The sequence below is a fragment of the Diaphorina citri genome, unplaced genomic scaffold (assembly GCF_000475195.1).
Source record: "Diaphorina citri unplaced genomic scaffold, Diaci psyllid genome assembly version 1.1 scaffold4153, whole genome shotgun sequence".
Classification (NCBI taxonomy): domain Eukaryota; kingdom Metazoa; phylum Arthropoda; class Insecta; order Hemiptera; family Psyllidae; genus Diaphorina; species Diaphorina citri.
In genome coordinates, this window is record NW_007381552.1 from 12,398 (window position 1) to 22,973 (window position 10,576).

Consider the following 10,576-nt stretch of genomic DNA (forward strand, 5'->3'; position numbering starts at 1 on the left):
TACACGACGCTCTTCCGATCTAGGGAATTGTAACTGCGAAGGTCGTATCGTCCCGAAATCGAAGAGGGGACAGGACAGGAGAGTGAGCCGTTCCGAGAACGAACTTTATCTGTTTAGGATAAAGTTCGCCCTGGGCCTGGGAGGGGAATGGAGGAGTTGCAAATGGATAAAAATTATAAATAAATGGTCGATTCCTCTGTAAAAAGTTGGGAAAAATCCGAATCTGAGGTCAAAACTCCGAAAAAATAACTGTAAAAGGTCGAAAATTCAATTTTTATAATGAAAGAGTTCAAAGATTTGTGACGTCAGACTTAACGCAGTTGCTATTTTTGTCCGCTAGGTAGCGCCACTATGCAAGCGCGTTAGCAGAGGAGCAGAAAGAACTGCGCAGAAATGTATGCGCACAAACAGATTAATGCGTTGCCTGCGAGGGAGCTTTGCTCGGGACATTTGATGTGACGTCATCGCCTACGGGAGCGTATGCCGTGACGTCAAAGTTCACGATTTACCGGCATTTTTTTAATCGATTTATCTCGGGATCTAGAAGTCGTAGAAGAAAAAGAAAAATTCTGTTGGTCCTCATTTTTCCTGCTCCATGACTTTGAAACACCACCCAAGTAAGCGCAACTGATCTATTGTGTTGAGCATACATGCTTGTCACACATGTCGTTCCCCGCTTAGTATATTACGCTAAATTTTGTGTTTTGACTTGGCCTCGAACCACCAAGATTCAAAGTACACCGTAGTAAGCACTGCACCACTAAGCTTGGTAATAGGGTGTGAGAATTTATGGAAATTACACCAATTTTTCACATTAGCCAACCTAGTTAGCCTGGCGCGCCTGCCTTGTAACCGCTACGTTGCAGGTTTGATTACCATCCAGGGCGAACTTTATCCTAACCGGATAAAGTTCGTTCTCGGAACGGTTGGCTTTCTCTCTTTGCTTTTGGGACAATAAAACGTTAGCAGTTACAGTTCCCTCTATCAAACATCTTCTTCTTCCTGGCCTTTTCCAAATTGAATAGGGTCGGCGTTACTTATCAGTCAGTCGTCAGCTCCCATGGCGTAGTGGTCACTGCGCTCGCCTTGCACGCGGGAGACCCGGGTTCGATTCCCGGCGGGGTCAAGAAATTTGTATCATCCAAATGATTGATTCCGTGACTGGCTGTTGCGAGGCCCACTCAGCCTCGTGAGGAAAATGAGTAGCTATGACATATAAATGCGCATAGCGTCCGGTGCCAGCATGGTAGGTAAACATCGGATTTTAGGATTATTGAGATATTGGGAAAATCCTACAATGCTGCAGTGAGCACCAAAGTTGTGACATAATAACACAAATAAACTGCATTTACACAGTCAGTCTCTTTCAGGCAGCCAAAAAAGAAGATAAAAACTTCCACTCTGCCGGGAATATATCTCAACTTACCGAACTGCAGGGCAAAATAATACCGAAGATGATACCTAGGTATTATTTTTACGAAGTATCGTTTGTGCTCCGTGTTTATAAACCTTTCATTAACCCATTTTAACACATAACTTGATTTCGAAAAAAAATGTCACTTGTACCCTTTGTGAACTAGGGTGTACAAAATATGCACTATTCTTATTATTCTCTTACCTCCTTCCCCATCATCCGTGACTCCCAACACAAGTCGCAGCAAGTACATCGCCTTCTTCTTGTCCTTAAGGAGTACATCTGCATAGCCAGGCAGTCTAAGGAACAGACCAAAGGCGGCTAAGGAGTGAGGAGGTACGGTAGCACCCATACCAGCGGATGAGGGGGGATCTGTGGATTTCTTGTTTTTACACGTGCCACCTGACCCTTCTGCTTCCGTCATGTCATTGATATCTTCCATATCCTGCAATAGAATAGAATTTTCAAGGATATTTTTTATTCTATTTGTCAGCTCCCATGGCGTAGTGGTCACTGCACTCGCCTTGCACGCGGGAGACCCGGGTTCGATTCCCGGCGGGGTCAAGAAATTTGTATCATGCAAATGATTGATCCCGTGACTGGCTGTTGCGGGGCCCACTCAGCCTCGTGAGGAAAATGAGTAGCTATGACATGTAAATGCGCATAGCGACCGGTGCCAGCATGGTAGGTAAACATTGGTTGTTAGGATTATTGAGATATGTATTGGGAAAAATCCTACAATGCTGCAGTGAGCACCAAAGTTGTGACATAACACAAAGAAATTGCATTTACAAATCCTCTGTATGGTAAACAATGTAATCAAGTAAACATGTCTGCTAAATTTTATTTAAAGCGGGCAAACTGATCAAAAGTTACGGTGAAACAAGGAGTTTCATTATAAATGCAAGAGGTTTGATAGAGGGAACTGTAACTGATAAGGTCTTATCGTCCCGAAATCGACGAAGAAGGAAGACAGGATAGGAGAAAGTCGGCCATTCCGAGAGCGAACATTATTCAATCAATGTGATTTCTCAATTTTCTCGCTCTCGAATTTTCGACCCATTATTCGTTCAGGATAAAATCTGCCTTGGGTAGGAATCGAACCCGCGGCCTAGCGCTTACAAGACAGTCGCGTTACCAAAGTAACTAGGCTGGCGACTAGAAATAAAAACAAGCTTTTGGTCAGACCCAAACAGTAGGGGTGTCTGCAGGTGTGGTGTGTTGAGTAGACTCGCGTTCTTCTCTTCATTATCCCCACTAGACTGACTCCCACTAACTTGACCTCCACTAGGACTTAGAAACCTAAGTAAGTGCAACTGGTCTATTGATTCAATGACTTACCGCCAAGTTGTGAGAACACTTGCAGGGGTGTCTGCAGGTGTGGTGTGTTGAGTAGACTCGCATTCTTCTCTTCGTTATCCCCACTAGACTGACTCCCACCAACTTGACCTCCACTAGGACGTAGAAACCCAAGTAAGTGCAACTGGTCTATTGATTCAATGACTTACCGCCAAGTTGTGAGAACACTTTGGAAAAAACGGACGACTGCTAATTGGGGTTCCTACATCTTTGTTCCTACATCCGAACATTTTTTAGGGAACTCCAGGGCTTAAGGGTGTTGCTTTCCAAAGTGTCATTGTTTCCGTCGAAAAGAACGAACCCAAGGTTACTCATCTTTGAACGAATGGTGTAAGGAGTGATTTTTATTTTTGAAGAATTGGTCCGATTTTGACAAAATTTGCCGGTTAAGGTTTGGGCTCATAAGAGCCTTTTTCCACGCGATGTCTACAGTTTTTATTGAACCCCTAGTATATTTTACCTTAAGACAGGACTGGGCAGTGGTTCCCAACCATGTCAGCAGAAGTGTAAGCCGGTCCATAGTACACGCATCTCCACTAGACTGACTCCCACTAGGCGGTGTTATGCTGAGCTTGAGATGAGGAGTGCTAGGTGGATACAGGTAGAGTAACTGGGATAGGGTGAGGCCATGAGGTAACTCATCGGGTATCTGCTCGTGTCGGACAGTCCATACCAGCTGGGAGAAGGACAGGACAGAACTGTCCCCTGGAGAATAGAGTAACACACATCGTGAAAAAAAGGCCATTTAAATTTCTTGAAAAGGACAATTTTATATATATACTAGCTGAATTCCGTCGCTTCGCTCCGGAATCCCGCTAGTTCATCCCGAGGCATGGCCAAACTTGTGGAAAAGGCATGACGGACAGTCCATACCAGCTGGGAGAAGGACAGGACAGAACTGTCCCCTGTAGAATAGAATAACGTATGTCGTTAAATTTAATAAATTAATTCAAGTTTTCATTGATTGATAATCGAACAGAACATGAAAATTACATATACTCGTAAATTGTATACGCATTCGTAAAAGCAATGATTGTGCCACGGATGGGGATTATAAAGGTTATATGATGTTATATCTCTCCAAAATCGGTCATTTTAATCTATAAAAATTCAAATTCCATTTCTGGAAGTCGAACATAAAATCTTGATTGATAAATTCCCAGTAAAAGGATGGGAACCATAAACTTCACGACGGATATTTTCACCCATTTCCCGATATTAAAGTCTTCCTCATCTTCTCTTCTCACCCATAGGCTCCCCATGTAGAACTCTTACCATGTATCTGCCGTTAGATTATGGAAATCTCTTCAAAGGGATCTTCAAGACCTCCTTGGTGAAATATCTTAAGGGTTCACAGTGAAAGAAAAATTTAGTGGTTGAGTGGAAGAGCTCGTCCAGGATAAGAAAGCCGTAAAAAAAAAAAAAAAAAAAAAAAAAAATGTATAGAAAGTAAACTGTGTACCTGCAGTGGATAGCGAGCGTTTCTTGAGGGGTTTGACGGCGGCGTTCTTGCTATCCTTCAGTCGTTTATCCTTGGCGGTATTCCCGGCGGTCAGCGTGGCGGACAATGTCTCCTGTATCTCCCACAGCTGCGGATCCCTCTCCTTACTCTGCTCCTTCCCCTGCTTGAAGCTATTCTTCACCATGCTGGGGATGTCGGATGAGGTGGATAGGTTACACAGGAGGATGTCACTGATGGAGGTGTCCGTGGGGAGGTGGAGGAGGTGCTGCTTGTGGCCGATGCCGAAGCTCGGGTGTGGATGTGGGAGGGCGGACGACACCTCCCCTGCTGTACTCACGGCAGGGCGGTCTATACACACTAGGATCTTCTCACTCTCCAGAAGTAGTTGCAGCACGAGACGACGTGTGAACCCGGACATTTGTGTCTGTGTGTGTTGTGTTATAAGGTCACTCAACACCCGCGCTAGTAACGTTTGGTTACCAGGGTGTACACTGGTTGCTTGTGAGAGAAGTTTAGTTGTGAGGGCCTCCAGCTGTGGTATCACACTACTCAACTCCCACGAGTATCCAAACCCTGTCCCCTCACTAGTCTTCTGGTCTAGATATCGCAGTAAAGGTACCCAGAACACAGAACCCTCAGGAGTACCTAACCAATCCTTCATGATGGTGGTAGAACATAGGCTGGTGAAGAATTTGAGGATGGTGCCTACATGATTAGCGTTCAGTGTGAGACCATTGTGATGGTTGGTGGCTTTGTCTGCGTCCGTGAGAACCTGCAATACAAATCAAATGCTTTATTTTACCGTTCAGAAATATGACAATCAAATAATGAATTATTGGTGGTAAAGCAAAGCAGAGCATTTCCACAACTATAGTGGATATCACAGCGTTACAAAGTGCCTCCTTTACAATCGGCTCCCATATTTTACAAATCTTTTTACACTGGTAACGCCGCCACTGGCTGCTACTCGATGAAAGTAGCTACTTAATACTCTGTATGAGGCTGATTGCACCCCGAGCTCCAAATACAAAGTCGAAAAATTTTTAATTCTGCTGGGAATCGAACTCGGGACCTCTGGTGTACAAGCCCCGTGTGATAACCACTACCCCATAAAAATACTGATACAAAATGTGGTAAGCAAGAATCTAGAATTAAAAAAAAAGCACGAACCTGCGACCCCTGTTGTGTAAGGCAGAACTCGAGCACCGCTGTAGATAGTCTGGCTGGTAGTCCAGATGCTAGTAGGGTAGCAGTAGAAGCAGGGGATTGGCAGGCAGTAGCTACAGTCATTAGTTGAGGCTCAGCTAGTTTCAGTTGACGTAGATCACATAAGATGAGAGGGATGTCCGAGTGTACTTGACCCTTGCTGTCGTCTGTCAGGTCACTGTAGTCTTTGCTGTAACACAGGAAATGAGGATATGCATTTGGGTAAACATTTAGAATGAAACGTCCTTTTCTGTAGGCCAGACTCCGAAAATTTGAAGCATCCAACACCCTCCTCGGTAAATCACTGTCTGGACTCTCGCCCCCCCCCCTCCTCGACAAAATCCTGGATACGGCAAAGCGAAGACAGAACATTGTCTTCAAAAAAATTTCAATTTTTATTTACGTTCTAAAGCAAAAGTTCAAACAGTTGTGACATCAAGTCACAAAAGATCTAAGCAGGTCGCAGTGACGACATACAGCGTTTATTAAAGCTGATGGCCCTACTTCTATCAATACCAATACCAATGATATCATGTTATAAGAAAAGCCTGTTATACGTAGAAACGCGATATACTAGTGTCTCCTGCAAGGGAGCTTGCTTGGGAAGCAGATGTGACTTCTTTACGTACGGGAGCGTATGCCATGACGTCAATATAGTTTGTTTAAGGAACGCTGCCCTTACCTATCATCAGATATGGAAGTACTATTTAGAGGTGCAGGTACCAGGATGCCTTACCTTTCATCAGATATGGAAGTACTATCTAGAGGTGCAGGTACCAGGATGATGTCTTACCTATCATCAGATATGGAAGTACTATCTAGAGGTGCAGGTACCAGGTAGGATGTCTTACCTTTCATCAGATATGGAAGTACTATCTAGAGGTGCAGGTACCAGGATGTCTTACCTATTACACTAGACTCATCTGTAATACTTACTACACAGAGCAGATACATGAGGTTGTAGCTGAATTTCCTTGAGTAATATAGCACAGGGCAGAGTAATGGTTAGTTCTACACTGGACTCATCCGCAAAGAAGTGATAGGACCAGGCTGGAGATCTGGCTCTCCTATGTGGAGGTGTAGACTGGATGAGAACATCCGGTGTCTGGGAGGCAGGGTTTGGTGTGGAGATGGTACCTATGGAGAGAAAACATGATAATCATGATAATCTAACCACAAAAAAGGTCCTCTTTAAAACCTCCCAAAGGCAAAATTGGGCGTAAAATCTCATGAGCAAATGTTATTTTTCTGTTTAACATTTTCACAATTTCATCAACATCGGTTAAACCGTTCAAAAGTTGCCGGGAAACCAACAAAGAGACAGGGAAGCCAAACAAACCAAAGCAAAATCGTCCGCGCTAAAACTCGGAGCTCACAGAACTCCAGAACTAATTGTTCTTTGGATGAGAACATCGGGTGTCTGGGAGGCAGGGTTTGGGGTAGAGATGGTACCTATAGAGAGAAAACATGATAATCTAACCACAAAAAAGGTCCTCTTTAAACCTCCCAAAGGCAAAATTGGGCCTAAAATCTCATAAGCAATTGCCCTTTTTCTGTTTAACATTTTCACAATTTCATCAACATCGGTTAAACCGTTCAAAAATTAACGCGAAACAAACAAAGAGACAGGGAAGCCAAACAAACCAAAGCAAAATCGTCCGCGCTAAAACTCGGAGCTCACAGAACTCCAGAACTAATTGTTCTCATATTTTCTTAGAAGTTTTATTATTAACAGCTTAGGAGGAAATCTGTTATTGTAAAAAAAAAAGACTGAAAACTTACCCAGGGGCGCAAAGTTGATCAGTTTAGGGGGATAGGTCCAAGAATCAGGGGCGGCCGCAGCATTCACCTTCTTACTGGAGCCCCCGGCCCCTCCTGCACCTACTAGGTTATACGCTGGGAACTGGGATAGATGTTGCATGAGTACAGACACCTGGCAACATGGCACATGAAGATTATATTAGCACTTGGCAACCATGGAGGAGAGAACAGTTGAATTTTCCTTTCGGAAATTCCCCCCTTCTGAAGCTCGTTTCCCCTCGTTTGGTGTGATAGCCCGTAAGTAAAGTTTTTTTTCTGTGAGACTTTGTTAAGAACACACGTTTTATTTTTGCTCCTTTTAAAAGTGATTAAAAACTGTTTAAAAGCGTCTTTAAAAATTTTCAGAGTGTGCTTTCTGGTGTTATTTTCGGTGCTCAATCCATTTAAGTGATCCATTTTGTGCTAGGCAAAAGTGTTTTCGTGAAAACTCTATTTTCACATTCGCATGTAAATCAAACTTGTGTTTTGCCTTTCACTACCTGTGGTCACTTTCACTGAGTGTGAAAATGACTACTAGAACTAGAAAATTGGCCGCTCTAGGTAAAGACCTCAAAATTGATTTAGAGTTTATTGACTCTTTTGATTCTACTGTGGAAGATGTTTCTGTTCAGCTGTATTGTGATATCAGGGATTTCCTCGTCACCACCAGTGCTAATCTCACTTCCGAGCTCAACGTATCTCTTGTAAGGGTTTTGAATGCTCTAAATGAGTCCGTCATTCTCCAAAAGGAGCACTTGGACAAACTGAATTCAGTGAAGACATTGCTTCAAAAAGCACGCGAAGAAAACCAGCGTATCAAGGAGGAACTGAACTCAGAGAGGGAAATGCTCCTCAAGGCGAATGATGAGCTTCTACATATCAGAGAGGTGCTGAAAAGTGAGCGAGAAAAGGAGGAGATAGAGGAAATGAACATTCTGAACCAAATACGTCCTGACGTGAGGCAGGAAACACAACAGCAGCAGGAACAAGAGAGAGAGATTGGAGTTACAGAGCGTAGGTAAAAAATTCGATGTAGTTTTTAGAAGTGTGCTGAAATCCTTGTTGATTCCACCACACGTAATCAGGATACTTCAGGGCTTGATTTTCCTTCGTTTGATTTAAAAATAAAACCTATTAACAAGCAGTTCGATACTTAAAAAGCAGTTGATAAGTCTAAACGTAGAACGTAGGATTTTAACTAGGGGACGTTCACTTGAAACTGGTTTTCGATTCGATCTTTAGCTCTGACTGTCAAAGATCGTGTACAATGGTTTCAGAGGATGTATACCCGTCTGTCGCTGGAAGGAGAAGAAATGTAGAGTGAAGAGTGGCGTTCAATGTGTCAGGCACCATTAATGACCCTGAAGGGTAACTTCGCGCATCGCGGACCTATATACACCGCATAACACCAAATATACATACCAACCACTACTATAGGCTAATCTCCCACAACAATGCCACAAAACACCACCATTGAACTAAACACACATTGCAACTCGCGGTAGTCAAATTGATTACCTGAAGATTCACCCGTAGCCATTGCCTCTTCGGTTTAGAAAAGTGTTCACCACTTACTATTCTCCACTATTGTTCATCAGCTAGATTATCGCCTATAGCCAACCCGGAAGAGGTGTTCTAAGTAGGTCGCTTTAAGTGTTTCCCAGTCTTTCTCCTACAGAAGCTACGAGGGTTTAAAAATAGAAGTTGTTTTCCCTTTCGAAATTTTGTGTCAGTACTTATCCTCTCGTACCGACTGTAATATTTGATGCAATGAGCAAAAGTTTCATCCTTAAGTGACATCTATTTTCTTTGTAGGTTTGTACTTGAAAAGTTTGGAGGACATTGTGTAACTCATGGTTAAACGGTTTAAACACAAACCAGGATGAACAACCATATCTAACACCACCATGAACTCAACCAACTTGGTACGGCACTAGACATTGTTGTAGTCCTCCTTGTGATTTCCTTGAGGTAACATAGACCCATGTAAACGTACCAACGTAAACATAAACCATGTAAAGGTAGGTATAGGGAATATCCATAATCCTTTGTTTGTACTCTACTGCCCCCCCTTTGCCACCCTCCTCCATGTATAGGCTCCTATAACGTAATTTGGTATCCCTCCCTCCTGGACTATAGATTAAACATGATCCTGGGGATTTGTTCTCTCGGCGTGTCTGCTCCGAAACAATAACCAATGGGTACCCAAATTCAAACATGCTCAACTTGAAACCTAAACCACGTGGGACAAATGGTTAAAGTATAGTCAACTTAGGGTTATTGAACATATTTTAGGCAACAGTGTTGATCTTGGTATCTAAACGGGACAAGCAGGTTTACGTTTGGTAGAAACGTTCACCAGGTACAAAAGTTTTAAATTTTAATAGTACTTAAACTTTAACAATTTAACAACTCTATCATACTATGAACTAGTCATGTCAACTCGAAAAACTATACATAAACTCGCGAAAAACCAACATTGCCCCCCGGTTCATACTGACATTGGACTACTAAACCGTTGGAATAATATTACGATAGTATCCATCAACTATAAGGAGTGCTCACAGCCTTGTTAGCAAACAAGTGGTTTTGTTGTGTTGTACTCTGGTTGTCCTTAATTAGCCTAAATGTTCCAATTCGATTAAAGTGTAAAAAATGGCACCGGTTTTTATGTTGGATATCGTTATCAATTAATAGTCTTACTCAGTCAGTTGAAGGAGAGAAATCTAGACTTAGATTCAAGGATCGAACCTGATAGTTGGATCTGACATTGCTTATGGTGGAAACACCACGAGGTCTCGACCTACTACGACGACGACGACCAAGAGTGACCGGCGACGACGACAAAGGGACGTCCGTGACGTACTAAATGGACCATCGTATGGTTGCTATCAAAGTGACGGTTTTGTCGTGACGCGACAGCCAAAACGACTACCAAAGAGTACGAGCAGTGTTCAGACTAGATCGACGATCGAACTGATAGTGGATCTTATCTTGCTTGGCTGCAAAAGACGCAAAGGGACGACGATCGGACGACACAAACGACGACCAAAGGGACGAGGCGCGACGAGCGCAAAACGACGACCAAAGGGACGAGACGACGCGCAACCAAACGACGACAAAGGGACGCGCGGCGACAGCCAAACGGACTAAAGCGGAAAGAAGACGAAAAACTGTCCAAGAGCCCGCGTAGATCGTGATGACAACTGGACTGCACTGACGACTGAACTACCACCACCGACGACTGGATCGCCAGCCGTAACCGAGTAGGCCACTCCGCCCGACGCACTAGGTCGCCACTGCCGACGGACTAGAACGTCAACACTGAGACTCCA

At 43.5% G+C, this 10,576-nt stretch overlaps 2 protein-coding genes across 2 annotated transcripts in view; both read right to left on the bottom strand.

Moving 5' to 3' along the window:
- LOC103520832 (baculoviral IAP repeat-containing protein 6-like) overlaps positions 1 to 6,173 on the bottom strand; it is a 7,059-nt gene extending 886 nt beyond the window's left edge. Inside the window, exons 1-6 of the mRNA XM_026831802.1 lie at positions 6,124 to 6,173; positions 5,406 to 5,631; positions 4,236 to 5,007; positions 3,303 to 3,478; positions 2,587 to 2,664; positions 1,619 to 1,859 (exon numbers count right to left, since the gene is read on the bottom strand). Of these exons, the coding sequence (XP_026687603.1) occupies positions 1,619 to 1,859; positions 2,587 to 2,664; positions 3,303 to 3,478; positions 4,236 to 5,007; positions 5,406 to 5,525 (1,387 nt within the window). The 5' untranslated portion in view covers positions 5,526 to 5,631; positions 6,124 to 6,173. The remainder of the gene's footprint in view (positions 1 to 1,618; positions 1,860 to 2,586; positions 2,665 to 3,302; positions 3,479 to 4,235; positions 5,008 to 5,405; positions 5,632 to 6,123) is intronic.
- A 187-nt stretch (positions 6,174 to 6,360) lies between these two features.
- The window catches only part of LOC103520833 (baculoviral IAP repeat-containing protein 6-like), a gene marked incomplete at its 5' end in the record, with an annotated part of 10,994 nt that continues 6,778 nt past the window's right edge, over positions 6,361 to 10,576 (bottom strand). The window contains 2 exons of the mRNA XM_026831803.1: positions 6,361 to 6,578; positions 7,224 to 7,374. Of these exons, the coding sequence (XP_026687604.1) occupies positions 6,361 to 6,578; positions 7,224 to 7,374 (369 nt within the window). The remainder of the gene's footprint in view (positions 6,579 to 7,223; positions 7,375 to 10,576) is intronic.